The 19,482-nt window shown below is 38.3% G+C and overlaps 1 protein-coding gene across 1 annotated transcript in view; it reads left to right on the top strand.

Moving 5' to 3' along the window:
• The first annotated feature begins 2,214 nt into the window (after positions 1-2,214).
• Positions 2,215-19,482, top strand: part of MED23 (mediator complex subunit 23) — a 38,954-nt gene continuing 21,686 nt past the window's right edge. Inside the window, exons 1-12 of the mRNA XM_043456785.1 lie at positions 2,215-2,452; positions 2,814-2,845; positions 2,997-3,084; positions 5,394-5,518; positions 7,361-7,472; positions 8,901-8,999; positions 9,782-9,883; positions 10,320-10,389; positions 11,563-11,675; positions 13,032-13,127; positions 13,672-13,689; positions 18,931-19,338. Of these exons, the coding sequence (XP_043312720.1) occupies positions 2,405-2,452; positions 2,814-2,845; positions 2,997-3,084; positions 5,394-5,518; positions 7,361-7,472; positions 8,901-8,999; positions 9,782-9,883; positions 10,320-10,389; positions 11,563-11,675; positions 13,032-13,127; positions 13,672-13,689; positions 18,931-19,338 (1,311 nt within the window). The 5' untranslated portion in view covers positions 2,215-2,404. The remainder of the gene's footprint in view (positions 2,453-2,813; positions 2,846-2,996; positions 3,085-5,393; positions 5,519-7,360; positions 7,473-8,900; positions 9,000-9,781; positions 9,884-10,319; positions 10,390-11,562; positions 11,676-13,031; positions 13,128-13,671; positions 13,690-18,930; positions 19,339-19,482) is intronic.

The following is a 19,482-nucleotide window of genomic DNA, read 5'->3' as shown; positions in this document are numbered from 1 at the left end:
TCCCAGGCAAGAATACTGGAGTGTGCTGCCATTTTCTCCTCTAGGGGATCTTCCCAACTCAGGGATGGAACCCGCATCTCTTGGTCTCCTGCATTGGCAGGCAGTTTCGTTAGTACTTATGCCACCTGAGAAGTCCACTGACCATCTTATCTACTTAACTACACAAGCCCTGGCCAATATCAAGAATAGCTGGCATTTGCTGAGAATACAGTGATGTGGAACACAGAGCAGAAATGTGGAAATCTGCTAGATAGTAAGTGAAAGCTGTCTTAGAAGTGAATCTGATGAAAGATAATCCACAATAAAACAATCTGTTTAGCGTACAACAAAAAAATAGATCCCTAGGGTACCTGGATTTTAATAATTCTGACTCTCTCACCCTTCTAGCTTGGACATTCTGCAAAATATACTCTTCAATACAGTTCATTAAATACCTAGTACGGAAGGAACAGTGGATAAATACTCCATAAATGAAATTCTCTAGTACTTCTGCACAAAAGTGTTATATGAGGCTAAAGAAGAGACCCCTAAATCAGCTTGAAGAATAAGACCAGTTTCCCACGAATATGTCAAACTGATGCTTGAGAGAATAAAGCTCTGGCATGCTCCGACCAGGCCAGTGGACCAATCCTCCTCTTTGCCACCCTCACCAAAGGCTCGAGGTATTCAGTAATTGACAAATATTATTGTTTTTAGATTATGGTAACTGAAAATAGTAGATTTTATTCAATTGTTTTAATTAAAACAATTAAAAATCAATTATGATGCATTCATTCATTTTAAAAACCTTCACTGACAGCCTGCCGTGTTCTGGCACTGTGCAAGGCAGTGAGGTTTCCATAGTAGAGAAGACATGGTCCCTGTCGTCAAGAAAAGTGCAGTTTTCAACGCCTGGCTCCAGGCAGCTGGTGGAGCCCCAGAAAGTCAGCAGCTCGCAGACATCAAGTCGACCCAGGTTGCAGGAGGGGCATTTCCCTCGGGCTGTAGCCCCTAAGCCTCAAGTTTATTTTTTTAATTCCCAAGGTACAAAAGCATTAGCGCCAAGCAGGAAGCAATTCCCGCTTCAGCTGGGAAGTGGTGGCCTGCAGCCAACCTCTCCTCCTCCTGCCTTCGGTTCAGTCGCTCAGCCGTGTCCGACTCTTTGCGGCCCCACGGGCTGCAACACAGCCGGCCTCCCTGTCCATCACCAACTCACGGAGCTTGTTCAAACTCATGTCCATTGAGCCGGTGATGCCATCCAGCCATCTCATCCTCTGTCGTCCCCTTCTCCTCCTGCCTTCAATCTGTCCCAGCATCAGGGTCTTTTCTAATGAGTCAGCTCTTCCAAATCAGGTGGCCAAAGTATTGGAGCGTCAGCTTCAGCATCACTCCTTTCAATGAATATTCAGGACTGATTTCCTTAGGATTGACTGATTTAATCTACTTGCAGTCCAGAGGACTCTCAGGAGCCTTCTCCAACACCACAGTTCAAAAGCATCAATTCTTCGGTGCTCGACTTTCCTTATGGTCCAACTCTCACATCCATATATGATTACCAGAAAACTATAGGTTTGACTAGATGGATCTTTGTCGGTAAAGCAATGTCTCTGCTTTTAATATGCTGTCTAGGTTAGTCATAGCTTTCCTTCCAAGGAGTAAGCATCTTTTAATTTCATGGCTGCAGCCACCATCTGCAGTCATTTTGGAGCCCAAGAAAATAAAATCTCTCACTGTTTCCATTGTTTTCCCATCTATTTGCCATGAGGTGATGGGACCAGATACCATGATCTTAGTTTTCTGAATGCTGAGTTTTAAGCCAGTTTTTTCACTCTAATCTTTCACTTTCATCAAGAGGCTCTTTAGTTCTTCACTTTCTGCCATGAGGGTGGTGTCATCTAAGGTTATAGATATTTCTCCCGGCAATCTTGATTCCAGCTTGTGCTTCAACCAGCCTGGCATTTCGCATGATTACTCTACATATAAGTTAAATAAGCAGAGTGACAATATACAGGCTTGATGTATTCCTTTCCCAATTTGGAACCAGTCCGTTGTTCCATGTCGGGTTCTGTTGCTTCTTGACCTGCATACAGATTTCTCAGGCGGCGGTGCCTTGGGCTGGAGGTTTCACTTGGGGGCGCTCGCATCTGGCTCGTGGATCGCGCTTCTCCACAGGCGGAACCCTCTGGCTGGGTCTCTTGTTTCTGTGAGTTCCGTAGTCCGCGCACACCCAGCGCTCCAGGCTTCCGTGCGGCTTCCGGCTGATTGCTGGGCCCCGGAGGGGACGGTGCCGGCTCGGCGCCCGAGGAAGAAGTTGAGTCCGGCGACTTGAAATTACCGGCAGGCGTCTCCGGCCTTCTGCCCATCCATTGCCGGAGTTCGGGCCTGACCCGTGCCGCGCTCCTGGCATCCACGGAAGGCGAGGGTGATGGTCCAGATGGAGACGCAACTGCAGAGCATTTTTGAGGAGGTGGTGGTGAGTGGAACTGCCAGGGATCCTGGGCGATGGCTGGGTGAGGGGGTGGCTCGGGGACAGCGGCTCAAGAAATCTGGCCCGCGCAACCTCTCCCCACGTCTTCCTTGTTGTGACATCAAGTATGTGTGCAAGGGCTGAGCGATTCTCAAACTACTGTCAAATTCAGGCTCATTTGAAATCCACAACACCCTTTGTTACAGACCAAGCTGGTGGGTATTGTTTGTTTCTGCTCGTTGCTGACTAAGGTGATTTGCCCTAAGTTGCACTGTATTATTTTGATCGGGAAGGCCCCTCTCCCTCCCTTAAAATAATAATTAAAAAAAAAAAAATCATGTTGTTTACTATTTTTGTTTTTTAACAGAAAACGGAGATTATAGAAGAGGCTTTCCCTGGGTGAGTGTATACGTGCCAGATCTTTGTGTTTTTACCTAATTATAAGATTTTCTTTAGATCTGTCCTGGAGGTTTATAAGATCTACTATTCTGTTTATGTTGAATTACCTTTTTAAAACTAGTGGCAAATAATTCGATTTTTGTTTTTTTAGCATGTTTATGGACACCCCTGAAGATGAAAAAACAAAACTTATTAGCTGTCTAGGGGCCTTCAGACAGTTTTGGGCTGGTCTTTCTCAGGTGAGCACTGCATTTTTAATACACTCAGCTGATGATTCTTGGCCCTTTATTTTTTTACACTTACTTTGATGTTGCTGTTAAGGTTTTTCTGGAAAAGGAGAAATAAAATTGTCATCATCTTTTATTTGTCTATTCTGGCTTCCGTTTGTTTCAACTTGTTTTCTCCCAGTAGAGAATCTGTATTGAAAAATCAAGTTGACCATAACACAGTGTGAGTTGTTTTTATAAATCTCTCCCAAGTTAGATTGTATAAAACCATTTTCATCCTATTCTGATTTATTTAGTGCACTTTAGAACAACTGTGTTAGGAGTTGTAATGGATAAAAACTTCATTCATTTAATCAGCAAAGGAACTGGTCCAGCATTGATACAAAGATATTATAAGAAAGGTGCTATAGTAAAGATACAAAGATGCCACAGTAAGGATCCAAAGATACTTAAACAAAATTGAGGCAAGTACAGTGAAACTTAATAATAAAGAGCCTTCACTAGAAATTGCAGCCTTGTAAAAGATAAAGTGTTTGAACCTTAAAGAGCTCATGATCCAGTAGTGCATTACCTTCTTATGATGCCTCATAAATAGGAAAATGAGAACTGTTTACCGTTGAGCCGCTAGTGACAAAGACTCACTACTCAGAAATGAATTGCATAGTTGCAGTACATTCATTCTCTTATCTTTCTTCTACTTTTGATTATTTTTTAATATATTGGTATGGTACAAAATGCAGAGGGGTACCAAAAGTTCCACCCAATGGGTAATCTGCCTTCTGCTTCTCTTAGCTTAGTCATTTGTTTCTTTTTCTGTCTGATCCGCGTTTCCAGTTTGTTTCTTTCTAGAATGTTTAATGCATAGAATCATTGTTATAGAATGTCTGTATGCCATGTACAGTATTCATTAGCACCTTGCTTTTTCCCTGTTAAATTCTCAAATTGATGTAATTTTATATCAATCCATTTCAAGTTACTTCTGCCCTCTTTCTTATAGCCGCATTATATCTTGTTAAATGGCTGCACCGTCCTTTGTTTAACCAGTCCCCCGCCATCTGCTATGTTGCTTCTTACCTTTTTCTCTTTAAATGATACTATAATGAATAGTTTTAGGCAGGGGACACAGAATATATTATTGCTGGGTCAGAGGATATTTCTATTGTAGTTTTTATAAAAATAATCTAATAGCTTCCATAAGGGTTTTACCAGTTTATCCTCCCACTAGCAATATATGAGTGGGGTATATATTGCTATTCCGTCAAGCCTCACAGTAGCATATTAATGAGCTTTTTGATCTTTATCAGTCTAAAGCATGAGAAATTTTATCTCAGTGTAGTTTTATGTTGCATTTCTGTGAGTGATATTGAACATCTTACATCTTTCTAACATATTATAATGTTTTAATAATTGATTAAACAATTTATGAGTTAAGATAAAACTCTTTGTCTTCAAGAATTTTGGATTCTAACGGAGGATCCAGGAAGAAAATAAGTATTTCTAAACCAGCACTGTTTTGTTTTGTTTTGTTTTTCATTTATTTTTATTAGTTGAAGGCTAATTACTTTACAGTATTGTAGTGGTTTTTGTCATACATTGACATGAGTCAGCCATGGATTTACATGTATTCCCCATCCCGATCCCCGCTCCCACCTCTGTCTCCACCCGATCCCTCTGGGTCTTCCCAGTGCACCAGGCCCGAGCACTTGTCTCATGCATCCAACCTGGGCTGGTGATCTGTTTATTCAGCGATAGAAATGTGAGTGAGGGACAGTGGTAGCACAGCAGGACATCTTGAGGATGTTCTGGAATGTAATCTTTGATTTGGGCACCACATTTTGGTATCAGATTTGAAGTTTTGGAAGTCTAGAAGTTGGATATGTCATTAGTTCATGACTGATTTGGCTCTTAGGGGTTAGAGTCACTAAACTCTCCTGAGGCTGCTGTAGTTCATAGTGGGTTTCTCCCCCAGTGACGGGTATTTATGTCTGCCATTAAGGGCACTGCCCTCAGCGCCTTCCTCAGCCTTGGCTAGACTTCTTTGTTGGTCATGAATATGTTCATAAAATCATACTGTTTTTGGAGGTCCCATGTAGTAAAAATTGTGCAAGTTTTAATCTATATAATTGTGTGATTTTAAGCTTAATATAACTCAACTACTACATCTGAATATTTTCAGTCATTTTTAAATTGTTTTCATCCATTAATTTATAATGAAGTATCTCACTCATAGTCTTCATATATACTCCCAGATACTATTAGCTCTTTGTTATTTATAAAATATAAGTCTAGACCTAAAATGTGATCATTTTCTGATTTTCTAGGAATCTCATGAACAGTGCATCCAGTGGATTGTTAAATTCATTCATGGCCAGCATAGTCCGAAAAGAATTTCTTTTCTTTACGACTGCTTAGCAATGGCAGTTGAGACTGGTCTCCTTCCACCCAGGTATGGTTAATGATGAGTATGAGCAGTCGAAGAGTTTTCTTGTTTTTATTAATGTTTAGAAATTGGTTGAGGTGATTGTTGTAAAAGGATACGAGAATAAAGAAGGCAGTTACAGTCAGCAAAAAGTGCCTCGTAGTATCTCAGTTTTAATTTCGAGGATGCAGTATTCTTGAAATTGTATACTTCAGGTGCTTAAAACCAGGCCGGCTTTGCCTTTTAGCCCAGGGATTAAAGTCACTCACTTTGACAAGCTTTTCCAGGTAGTGTTTGTTGTATTTGTTACAGTCACTGATCTGTTTGTTGAATTTTTTAGATTCCACATATAAGTTATGTCATACAATATTTGTCTTTCTCTGTCTGACTTATTTCACTTAGCATAATGCTCTTCTGGTCTGTCCATGTTATTGCAAATGGAAAAACTTCATTCTTTTTTTGTGGATGAGTAGTAGTTCACTGTGTGTGTGTGTGTGTGTGTGTGTCTGTGTGTGAGTGTGTGAGTGAGTGAGAGAGACATCTTTAACCATTCATCTGTTGAGGGACACTTAAGTTGCCTTCTTATCTTGGCAATAATAAATAGTGCTGCTATGACCATTGGGATGTGTGTATCTTTTCAGATTACTGGTTTTGTATTTTTTGGTTATGTACCCAGGAGTGAAATTCCTGGGTCAGTTCCAGTTACCTTTTGCTGCATGTGAATTGCCTCAGTACTTCATGGCTTAAAACAGTAATAATCCTTTTATTATTAACATTCATGATTACAGTGCTTGCTTGGACAAGGAGTAGGTAGGATTTTCTCAGGTTTTGTGTTTACAATTGGATGGTGGCTCTGACTGGAGTCATGACAAAGATATTCCCATTCGTGTTCCTGACTGTCACCTGAGAGACTTCGGCTGGCACTGTTGGCCGGAACCTACATGTGCCTTCTCTGTGTGACCTTGGCTTCCTCGCAGTGTCGTGGAGTCCAGGAGCAAGCATTCGTAAGAGGGCTCAGCAGAAGCCGTATCACCTTGCCTTGAAAGCCTTTCACTTGCCAGTCTTGGACCTGCCAAACTGAGGGATAGATTTTTTTTTCTACCCTTTTGACACTGATACTTTTCCTGGGAGGAGCATCAATATCACATTTTAGAAGAGCACTGGGAGGAGCATCAATATCACATTTTAGAAGAGCACATGGGGTCAAAAGTCTTATTGCAGCCATCTTGGAAAAACAGTTTGCCACTAATTGGTTAATGGTACATTTAACCAATAGCTTTTGGTACATTTCTTTCTAGCAAAAATATAACATAATTAATATTACTTAGTTCTACTTTGGAGAAAGCAATGGCACCCCACTCCAGTACTCTTGCCTGGAAAATCCCATGGACGGAGGAGCCTGGTGGGCTGCAGTCCATGGGGTAGCTAAGAGTGGGACACGACTGAGCGACTTCCCTTTCACTTTTCACTTTCATGCATTGGAGAAGGAAATGGCAACCCACTCCAGTGTTCTTGCCTGGAGATTCCCAGGGACGGGGGAGCCTGGTGGGCTGCCGTCTATGGGGTTGCAGAGAGTCACGGCTGAAGCAACTTAGCAGCAGCAGTTCTACTTTAGGACTTCCCTGGTGGCTCAAGATGGTAAGGAGTCTGCTTTGGGTTTAGTTCTACTTTGGGTTTAGTCTTTCATATAAGTAAAAAATATAAAATGCTTTATGTAATTTTTTGAAAGTGTGCTTGAGTAATGTACCTTTATGACAGTTATTAACACTTACTATGACAAATATAATATCCAGAGTTTGTGGACCTTGGCTATTAGAGAACTTACAGAAATTCTGTCTTGTAACTGGAATAGGTATTCATTTTTTCTAGGATGGTTTGTGAATCCCTGATAAACTCTGACACACTTGAATGGGAAAGAACGCAGCTCTGGGCCTTAACATTTAAACTGGTTCGGAAAATAATCGGAGGAGTGGATTACAAGGTACTTTTTTTTTCCGATTATAAAAAATAATCGCTGTCAGATATGATTAATTTTTCCATGTATATTATTTTAATTTCACATAGGAGAAATGAAGTGGAAGCCTTTGTAAAGTCTGTCTCTTTTTTGTTGTATTTCCTGAAGGAGTTTAAAATCGCCCAGTGTTTCCCACAGGTCTCTGCTCCTCTCCCAACGTTCTTAGAAGTGCGGGCGGCTGCTGAACTTCTGTGACAAGTAGCGAGTCACCAGGCAGACTCGGCTCTCTCACGCCACAGATCTTATGATGTTGGGGCCCCTTTCCAATGGAAGAGCATAGAGCAGGGAGGTGTGGAATTGAGAAGGGATGTAGGCATCAGCGGACAAAGGGAGCCAATCCCGCTTCACCTTGGCCACCTCGGACACTGTCATTCCTTCACTGGTACCTTCAGCACTCTGCTCCTGACCAAAGCAACAACAGACACTCTAGTTATGTCTCATAACACAGCTCAGGAGCTCCACCGCTGCAGAAGCTTCTGCTTCATGCAAGCCACTTTCGTTATTGTCTCTTGAAAGACTTGGCGGATACCTGACCCTGTGCGTTATATCTGTATTTTCACTGATCTCAAATGATTTAACTGATAATTATTGGCCAGAGTCATGATTTCATACAAAATTAGTTCTAAGAAGCCTTTTCTGATTGTTTTCTATTTACGTGTACTTCACTTTCCTTAGCAGGTTAATATGTAGTTTTTACCTCCTTATTTGTATGGTGCTTCATAATTGTTTCTTTCATGTATATGTTCTGTCTGTCTTTTACGAGACTGATGACATAGTTTATACTATGGAATGAAATGTCTTCTCTGTGTATTAGATTCTGCTCTGAAATAATGCAACTGGTCATAGAGCTGAATAGATGACCAGTTAGCAGAATAGCCTTATTGGCTAAGTTTGAGGGGTTAAAGTATGTGATGAATGATGGGAAAGAGAGAATGAAGTTAGAATATATACCAAAAGGAAGGTGCAGAAAAGGTTGTCTGCCAAAAAGTTGAATATTTGTTGTCCATGTTTTTCAGTGTTTTCAAGTTCTTCCAAATATATTTTTGTCTGTTAAGCTCAAATTAAACTTTTTGGTCCCTCATAATAATAGAAACTTTTGTAATGGTACGAAAGTAAGGAAAGCTGAACGGAATGTGAAAAGTTTAATTTTAATCTATGAATGATTTCCTTTGTTCATTCATATGGCAAGCCATTCTTTAAAACTCTGCTTTGGAACATGATGCTTCTCTTGGGTTAATGTTAGGGGTTTGAATGTTAGCTTTGGTTCAGAAAAATTAAAAATGTGACTTTGAGGGTTACATATTTTTCCAAGTATATAATCTTGAAAGCTTTAGGCATTTTAACCAGCACCCGGGACTTTTAAAAAATTTAATCTATGACTTTTTGTTCTACCAGGGTGTTCGCGATCTCTTAAAAGTGATTTTGGAGAAAATCTTGACGATTCCCAATACAGTGAGCTCAGCTGTTGTACAGCAGCTTTTGGCAGCAAGAGAGGTAATTTAAACTTGTCTGCAATTCACTGATCATCTCCTAAAGATGTCTAGTTTTATGGTTCCGTGCTTTTAAAATTTACGGTAGTTTGTAAAATGTTCCATTTCTTTAGTTCTACAAAAATCATATTTTCAAGGTACTATTTCACTTCCACTGTATTTCAGAAGGAAATTTTCCATTTTAATTCATAGTTTTTAATTATGAAAACAACAATATTGATGGTATTGTATCTTCAACCGTTATGAGATGTCAGCCTATGAGCCACTTTAAAGGTCTTTGTGCTTTGTATCTAGTGTTACAAGAACTGTTATTTTAGTCTGTTGCCTTCCTGTTGGTTTTAGTCACTCAGTCGTTTCCAACTCTTTTTGACCCCATGGACTATAGCCCGCCAGGCTCACCTGTCCATGGGATTCTCCAGACAAGAATACTGGAGTGGGTTGCCATTCCCTTCTCCAGGGGATCTTCCTGACCCGGGGATCGAACTTTGGTCTCCTGCATTTCAGGCAGATTCTTTACCACCTGATCCAACAGGGAAGCCTACCAATATTTAATGCAGGTTCAATGTTACTTACTATCAGGAATCTAGTCTGTTATTTACTATCAGCAATCATTGTATTAATCTTCATTTTTAGATATTCACACTTAAATGAATTTTTATGCTATATTTAAGCCAACTGAATCCATGAAATAATATCTCTACTTTTTAAATATTGTTGTTGTTGGATTTAAATGGCACATCTGTGGGACTATTCAGAATAATAACATAGCCCTTTTATTTTTCCTAGGTTATAGCATATATCTTGGAAAGAAATGCTTGTTTACTACCAGCATATTTTGCAGTCACAGAGATCAGGAAACTATATCCTGAGGGAAAACTTCCACATTGGGTAAATTTGATGGTTTTTTTTTTTAATTTTAATAGAAATTTATATTAAAAATTATTATATTAATCTGATTTTTTGTGTGCTCATTTTTTAATGGTCACTTTATCCTTAGATAATATGTGGTTTTTTTTTTTATGATGCATTTCTTTCATTTCTCTGCTGTTCTGTTGAGATAGTTTATATATATCATGTCGTAAAATATACGCAGCTTCATCAAATAGCTAAGGAGATGGTGGTATGACCTGGCTTAATTCAGGGATAAATAAACTGGTAAGTAATTGTTTAGGAGGAAGTGAAAGGGAACTAACCTTTGAGTAGTTTTATGTGCCAGGAATTGTACTAAATCTTTACATATTATCTTGTTTTATGTAAATGATTCTTATATTCAGAGCAATCTTGATTTTATTTCTCCACTTGTTTTCATTTTATTTTGTTTTAGTTACTTGGAAACCTGGTATCAGACTTTGTGGATACCTTCAGGCCAACAGCAAGGATAAACTCCATTTGTGGTAGGATTATAATTTAAAATATTCTAAATAGTACCTGATTTTTAGCGAGCTGACTACTGAACCAAGTTGACGGATGAAATCTTACACATGTCTTGGTGACTTGCCATCTTAGTGTAACTCTAGGAGCTTTTATCTCTATAGCGTATACCTCTGCTCCCCAGGCACCTGGAAGTCTCAGCAGATCTGTCTCTCTGGCTCTAGCGCACCACATTGTCTGACTCCCAGCCCATTCCAGTTCACACCTTTGCTCTGTATATAATTTATCTTGTTTTCCACTTGTTTCATGTTTATTAGAGTCTCTGAATTTCCTTTTAAAAATAAGCACATGATTTGCAGTTTTTACAATTCTCATATGTATATTCCTGAATTACTTCTAGAAATCATGGTAGCCTGAGAACAGCCTGTGATTATAGACCCTTATTTAATCTATGACCAAGTTTTTAGCACTTTCTGTGAGTCAGGTGCTATTCTGGGCACTGAAAATACAGAAAAGAAATGAAAAGGACACGAGACCGATAATTCTTAGGCTTTTAGCTTTCTTAACTGAGTGGATATTGACATCATTTGATGAATTATGGAAAGTGGTGCAGATTTGAGAAGAGTGAGGATGAATTTAGTTTATGTTATATTGAACTTAAGGTGCCTGTAGGACATCCCAGTGACAACATTTATCAGGCATTTGGATACATGGACTGATTAATGGTCAAGTACTACATCTAAGGCCTCTAGGAACATCCTGTTTAAAGTTACTTAGTTTGACCCAAGATTAAAGGTCTGTAAACTTTTTCTATAAATGGTGATACAACAGATATTTTGGCATTGTGGGCTATGCATTCTTAGAGCTACTCAACTCTGCCCTTAGAGTGCAGAAGGAATAGAATTCCAGTGAAACTTAACGGGAGCAGGTGGATTTGGTTCATGGATTGTGGCTTGCTGAACTCTGTCCCTGGACAAATGCAACATTTGTGAGTTTGGAAGTCTTGTGCAAATTGGTCTTTAACCACCTGGACTAAAAATATTCAAAGAAAATTCCCAGGCTTCTAGCTAATTAAAACATATTTTTAACCAGTGCCTGGTTCAGCATAATATTCATTAACTATTTGTAGAGTGAATGGAGGACTAGGCATTGCTATGTTCACATTTACTTACAAGCCTTTTTTGTAACACCTACAGGCCGTTGCAGCCTTCTACCAGTTGTAAATAACTCGGGTGCCATTTGTAATTCATGGAAATTGGACCCTGCAACTCTCCGTTTTCCTTTGAAAGGCCTTTTGCCATATGATAAGGTATGTTGCTCAATATGAGGAAGCTTTTGATCCTTCAGAGTCTTCATCCAAGATTATATATTGTGTAATGCTAAATTGTCTCTTCATAGACTGAAAAAGTAAATATTCAATGAAAGATAGTTTATAACCATAAACCATGGTTTATGTCATGATTTCAGGATCCAAGTTTAGCCTGTGGTTTGTGATATTGCAGGTGTTTACATTCCAGCAGTCCACTTCTGGCAAAGTACTTGGTGTTAGAAAACTGAATTTTTAAATTGATTCCTTGTTTTCACTTTTCCTTTACAAAGCAAGGACCAAAAGTGAATTTGCAGTGTCCCTAAAACTTGAAGAGTGAGCCTCCTTATTTGTTGCATTTTTGTCAAAAGGGGAGAGGTGGGGAAGGACAAAAGTAGAGTAGAAATTTCTCAAGGAGAAAAATCCACATATATCCATAATATGAAATATGAGGTATAGACATAGCGCTTTGATGAAACACATATGGCAGATTTATCTTACTATCTTGGGGTTTGGCGTGATGACAGAGCAGGTTATAGGGAGGGCCAAATAGTTTTCATGTAAATATTTCATGTCAAAAATGATGTAGAGAGTGATTGGGAAACTTATCCCAAAGTGAAGGAGGATAAAATAGTACAACTAAGGTGACAATCCACAGCTCTTGGGATATTAGTCAGCAAAACTTTGAAAGATGAAAAAGTGATAAACTACAGGGAATTTACAATCATAGCAGTAATAAAAACAGGTAAACTTATTGTGTACTTCCTATATGCCAGGCACAGTTTTAAGAACTTTACTTCGTAACAGCTTTTATTCTTAACTATCATCTTAATATTTCCACTATCCAGGTGATGAAACTGAGACACAGAGTGGGGTGTTAGCTTTAGCAGACAGTATGGTCAGGATTTGAGCTCAGATAATCTGATTCGGAATCTACGCTATAAAGCCCTGTGCTGCCGATGCACTTGTCCTCCCGAATCTGGAAATGATGTTTATGTTTACACTTGCAGAATAATGGTTAGAAACTGCCCCCTTTCCTCTTTGATTAGATTTCTGGGCAGAAAATCCTTTCCTTACAGTGATGCTTAAGACTTTCACATGACTGTGGCCGAAGCCATTCTAAGGTTTTCTCTATGACCGTGAACAAGTCCCTTCAACTCGGTTACGTCATTTATGAAATGAAGGGTGGGAGCAGATTAATTGTAAACACTAAAATCCTTTGATTTTTTCCCACTAGATACTGCCTACTGTGTGAAGGTAACAAGAGCCTTTAGAGGATTTTTTTATCCCAATTTCAAATTTTTTGAATGAACATTAACTCTAATCTTGAAGCAATGATTTTCTTTATTTTCTTTAAAGGATCTGTTTGAACCCCAGACTGCTTTGTTGAGATATGTTTTGGAGCAGCCTTATTCCAGGGATATGGTCTGCAATATGCTAGGTTTAAATAAGCAGGTACTGTACTGTGCTGGAAACCTAGTGAACTCTGCATAGAATCTGCACTATTCTTTTCTCTTTTCTTTGCTATAGCTAACTGAGCAAAACAGTTAAGAACTATTTGATGATTTTTTTTTAGTATATGGTTTATTAAGTAATGTATTATTTCTATCATTTATATATTGCTTTAAGAATGTTTAAATTAAAAAGGAGATATTTTAAAAGTTGGTTTATTTTGCATTGCTTTTTTTTCTATAAGGCCAGTTTCAAGTATACCTTTTGCCAGAGAAACCTACACATGACTTAACCATAATTTTTGACTTTTTTTTTTTTGGTTTGGGTGTCTATTTTTATAACCCTTGGTATCTTCAGCGTGGCCTCAATTGCTGGTTTTTTTTTTTTCTTTTTGGTGTATGTTTTTGGTGGTTTAACATGTGGGCGGGTTTGTGCTGACTCTGGGTTCCTTGAGGCTGGCCTCATAGTCACTGTTTTGTCTTTTCTTTTTTTCTTCCTTTATTTTTGTTCTGTCCTGTCTTGTCCTGCCCATCCTCCAATGCTCTAGACCTTGAACATTGCTCAGGTATGTTCACAACCTTACTGTTGTATTGTGACTAACGATACGCTGGCCGCTTTGTAGCCACTGATTCCATTTAGAGAATACATGTATGGTCGGGGCTTGAAATTGGCAGGACCATGCTGAGACCAAGGCCACTAAAATGAATTTCTTCTTGGGATTATGAGAGTTGTTTTTGGTGGATTGTTTTTGGTTTTGGTTTTTGGTGTTTGTTTGTTTTTTGTTTTTTTTTTTTTAATATTCTTTTTTCTTTTTTTTTTTTAAATCAAGAGACAACACCTGGCACTTGATAAAGCCTGTCACTTTTTGATGAGTTGTTTTTCCTTCCCACTCCATTTTACTGTTTTTCCTACCTTAGGGCTAAAGCTAGCCTGGTGGAATTTTCAGAGATGGAAAGATTTGTGGTGGCCTTTATCTTTCCAGATAATTAAAACATAAACAAACAACAACATCAATAAAAATACCTGCCTTGCTTTGCCTAAAAACAAAAACAAATTAAAAACAAAACAAAAAAAGAGAAAAAAACAGTTTAACAGAGATACGTTACTTTTACAAGTTGGAGTGGTAAGCTTTACATGGGGAAGTTTTTTTGGAAACGTGGAGGTTGACTGAGAAATGTCACACTCTTAGGTGACCCCACACCTGCTTGACAAACACGCTTCTTTGTCAGTCTTTGCCGGAAGTGACCCCCTCCTGGCGTGAGCGCCTCAGTGGAAGGCCACGTGTGGTAGGAGGAGCACGAAATGGCCAGACTCTATAAAACGGACTCTTGTACATTCCCAAGTCTGTTCCAGGACTTTTCACCTTTGAGATTTTAAGCAAAATAGTGGTTCTAATTATTTTTGTTAAAAATTTTTGAGCCCAGCATATTAAAATAGACCAGCTTTTTGATTTTAATAAGACGTTCTTGTCCAAGTTATATAAAATAGCGTTGCTGTTTGCAATACTATAGTGAAGGTTGTGCCAGTGCTTCCATTTATAAAGCCCTATTTTTAAGGACATATAGCTTGGCCATAAAACTTGCTCAGTGTTGAAACTTTGCATGCCAAACCTCACCCTAGTAGCAGTATCTCTTTTATTATTTTAAGTTTTTTCTTCTGAAAAATTTACCAAGTCTCCTTGTTTGGACAAGCCTTTGTTCATGTGAAACTGAAACTGCTTCACACCACAGTATCTGACAGTTACCTCACATAACCTGTCAATGTAACATCTTAAACACCAAGTCATTAACTCTGATGAGCTTTCACTTGAGTTAGAGGTAAGTATTCAGTTAACCTTGAAAGAATGCTTTCATGCTATGTCTTAAACCTAATTTTTGCAATGAACTTTAAGGCATACTTGACTCAGTTTTTTTTTGCAGTTTGGTGAATAAACGTACCCATGGTCATTTGAATCCCACCCCCCAGATATCCTTAGCCATCCTTAACTTTTTGCTTTTGGAGGGCAGCTCTTCTCAAATGAGAAATTGATGAAATTTAGAGAAGGATATTTCTGATCTGATCCTTTTAATAACAAGTTTCAACCTAAAAAAAGTTTATGACTAAGACATAAATCCATAAAAAATAAAGTTTATAATGGAAATGCTGACAGAACATTATTAGTATTGATCCCACTATAGTGTAAACATTGTCAAAAGTTCACAATTCATCAGTAATTGTTTTGGTAGAAAACACTGTAGTGAGTGGATTTGTAAATGTATATGCCGAATTGACATACTATTTTTACCACCTAGAAAGTAAGGTGGAAAATGAGAGCACCCTGTATAAGAAGCATATGATTAAAAATTAACAAGTTATTACATCTTTTATCATTACAGAACTATATCCTGCACTATACTTTCTTATCCTTTCTCTAGCAATGCAATAATTTACTTAAAGCTTTGAAACCTTTTAAGAGCTGTCCATATTGTATTTTCCAGTAGGAATTGGGCTATGGTAATTTATCCTAAAATCGGTTGCATTCAGAAGGTCATTAATAGCCCAGTTCTGCGACCAACAGGGTAGAGTGTTCACAGTGGAAGAATCTTGTTTTGTGTGTTTGCACAACAGTTTGTATTCCTTCTACTGAAAAGGAGCTTTACAAAACAGATCCATCCTCAGGCTCCTACGTGGTGGTGTATGAACTCTGACTATGCTGAGATGGTGAGGTGCTAGACTGATCATTCAGTCTGTCCTTAAAAGGCACCATTGAAAGTGGTGTTTACTGGCAGGGGACTCCAGTTCTGGTTAATAGAGAATATGATAAATGAAATACAAAGGGATTTTTCTTCCCAAGTTGTCCTGAATAAATACTGCTTTAAAATTAATTTCTGTCTCTGAAATAATGGTTTTTAAAGTAACCAATGCCTGCCTAGGTTCATGGGCTTCCCAGGTGGCACTAATGTTAAAGAACCCACGTGCCAGTGCAGGAGATGAAAAACTCAGGTTCGATCCTTGGGCTGGAGGATCCCTGGAGGAGGGCACGGCAACCCACCACAGTATTCTTGACTGGAGAATCCCACGGACAGAGGAGCCGCATGGGCTGCAATCCATAGGGTCTCAAAGTCAGACACAGCTGAAGCAGCTTAGAAAGCACACTCCTAATTATACTATGTTAAAATTGTACCACATAAGCAGTACCAAGACCATTACATGGAAATATCAGGGGCCGCTTAATATAGGATATGGTTACTGAGACTGAAGGCATTATCATTTGCCATTTTAAATAGTGGTGGGAAAAAAATCAGGGGCATGGGTGGGGGTTATTATGCATGTTTCCATTAATGCCTTGTGCCTGATTTTTAGACTGAAAATCTAAAATAAGTTTCCAATACAGTTTGAACCATTATGCAGAAATTAAAATGCTGAATTTAGATTCTTACTGTTAAAAAGCGGCTTTAACTAAACATGCATATATGTATGATGTAAGCTAATTCAACTTATCTACCTACATCTTGAAGATTTAAATTCATGAAAACTTTCAGCCACTTGTGAACAGTCATAGACATAGCATCCACTGGCTACCGGTCTAGTGATAATTAGCCTTTATTCACAAGTCATTAAACTGATTTACAGATTTGTTCCACTTTATAAAATAATTTATGTGGTAGAGAGTCTTAATTTTAATGTACTTATCTTTTAGCAGTTGAAAACTAAAATAAAACTTACTCTAAAGTAGTTAGCAGCACAGCTCATTTTATAATCCATACTTCTCTCTCTCTCTCTTTTTTTGGTATTATTAAAATTGGCAAGTAAAAGAAGAACATGTTTAAGCTATCCCTAAGCTTGGTTTGAGAACTATCCTTGGATTTAACCAAAAACACCTGGGAAATACAGAGTTAATTTTGACAGATGTTCTTCTACCCTCAGACTAAATAGCTGCATTTGGTGCCCGAGATATACCTGACTGATTTAACTGTTAACAGAAAATTTGGGGGTAATTTTGAATCTTAATACATATTGAATGATTGTCAGCTTTGACTGTAAATTTCCCAGTTCTTACTTTGCCAAAATCTTAGTATTTTTGGTTTTCCTCTAAATCATGAACTATTTGACCACAAATCAGTGCACTTCTAAAAATATATAGGTTAAAATTCAGTTCTTTAAAACAAATAGCTGGTACTAACATGGAAAACTCAAAAAAATGACCCAGGTGCTAAAAACCAACTTGGTTTAGTTTGTTCTTTTTTCCTGAGGCAGATTGATGGAAGACTGTCGTGGGTGGAGGAATAGATGACAAATTGGTTAGTTTCCAAACTAGAACCAAATTCCCATCACTAACGAAAAATTCCTACTGGAAATCCTGGCTTTACTTCTTTTCACAAATTTTTCTGACTCTTGTATACTTTGAATGATCTCACTCTAAATTTGTGTTGTCTGACACATTTCTTAGGTTGTTGGTGGTTGGCAGAACTAGTGAATTTCAAGCCCTGTACACAGTAGTTTTGCATGCTGATTTAAGAAATAGTTTGTAGTGTTGTCTGTTGCACTTTGCTCTGCTTCATAATGATAATTACATTTGGAGGAAAAGTACTGTAGTCCCAACTGGTGGTGTTAATATTGCTCTTCGTAAAACTGTAATGTGGTTGAACTGTGATCATGGCATTGTGTTTTTGGAAAAATTATGAAACAACCATTGATGCTTACTGTTTGGGATAGATGTTTGTTTTATTTGCATGCTTTAAGGAGGTGCAGCTATATTGGAGCTTTACAAGTTTGGAGCTGGCAGAAAGCATGCAAAAGAGGGGATGCTATTCATTATGTTTTGTTTTTTTCCAAATTCGTCCCCATTTTGCATTTCCCCCCTAAATTTAAGGAAATCATATCCCTTTTTCATGGCAAAAGACTAATAATCACATCTAAAGTTTATAGGGAAAGCATCTGTATTAGTATTGTATTCATTAGTAAGGCTTCCAACTGCCTGGCTATTAAGTCATATAACATATTTTATTAAAAATATGAAAATGGCTTAAAATATGGCTTAACATTTCTTTTGATAAAAGCTTTTGAATCGCTTTAAAAAGCATAAACCTTTTTGCCTCTAGAAAGGGAAGTTGCATTTTCATTTTTAGTGTTTAAACTCAATTCTTTTTCTTGTTTTAGATTTTAAAATAGTCTAATTTAAAATTAAAGCTGCATAATGTTTGACTTCAAGAGGGAAGAACATAGCTTTAACTTTGAGGCCTTTTTTTTTTTAATAAAGGAAGTTTCCATTTCAGTATCAAATAAGTACCACACGTTGAAAAACAGACATTGAATATTTAGATATACCTCTGTGTATAAAGCTATTGTAAACCAGTGGTGATTACTTTTAAGTAAATAGATCACACACTGCTTTGTTCACTCTCTCGTCATAATATGTGATTCCTGGAAATCCAGGGTTTTCATATTTTGAGTTAGATTGCAAAATTAATACTGTTATCACCATTTCATGTATCTTTAAAATGCTCTTTGTTCAAGAAATAAATAACAGAATTTTCTACTGTGTAGTTCCCTCTGTCATACTGAACAATGATGTCTGTAGTAAAAGTCAAAAGCTGATGGGAAGCCTGTTTTAGGTGAGACCTGAAAACTAATTTTTTATGAAACTCATCCTCTGTGATCATATAACATGGTGCAGCTTTAATGGACTAAACCTAGCCTTAACTTTCTAAGTTCAACGTCATTCCATGCTTCTTGGCCTCTCTGTTACAATGAACGCCCCTTGACTGGTAACTTGGGAGCTGACCGGGAGGCTCTTGGAATACTGTATTCAATCTCTGCCCCACAGCACAAGCAGCGCTGCCCTGTGCTGGAGGACCAGCTGGTGGACCTGGTGGTGTACGCCATGGAGCGGTCCGAGACGGAGGAGAAGTTTGATGACGGGGGGACCAGCCAGCTCCTCTGGCAGCATCTCTCCAGCCAGCTCATTTTCTTTGTGCTTTTCCAGTTTGCAAGTTTCCCACATATGGTCCTTTCTCTTCATCAGAAGGTGAGTGCACGCCCTCTTTCAGAGCCATTTCACCTGCTGATGAGTCTATTTCAGACGAGTGTATCTAGTGAAACAGAAGTTCCGAGCTCTGATTTCTCTTTTGTTCAGTGCTCTTATGATTTCTTCACTTTTCACTTTTTTGTCACTGTAAAAACTGGATTCATTTATTTATTCCACATATTCACAATGCCAGGACCAGGAGATACAAAATGAAAAGGTACTAATATAGTACCCTCAAAGAGCTCCTTACTGGTGAGAAGATGTAGGTATAAACAATTGGATTATAATAATAATAATGGAAACATGTTTCCTTGCAATAGAAATGAAAGAGAAAAATCCCTGTTAAAGACA

This window comes from Cervus canadensis, chromosome 33 (genome assembly GCF_019320065.1).
Source record: "Cervus canadensis isolate Bull #8, Minnesota chromosome 33, ASM1932006v1, whole genome shotgun sequence".
Taxonomy (NCBI): Eukaryota; Metazoa; Chordata; class Mammalia; order Artiodactyla; family Cervidae; genus Cervus; species Cervus canadensis.
Note: the sequence above shows the minus strand (reverse complement) of the source record. Positions and strands in the feature narration are given on the sequence as shown.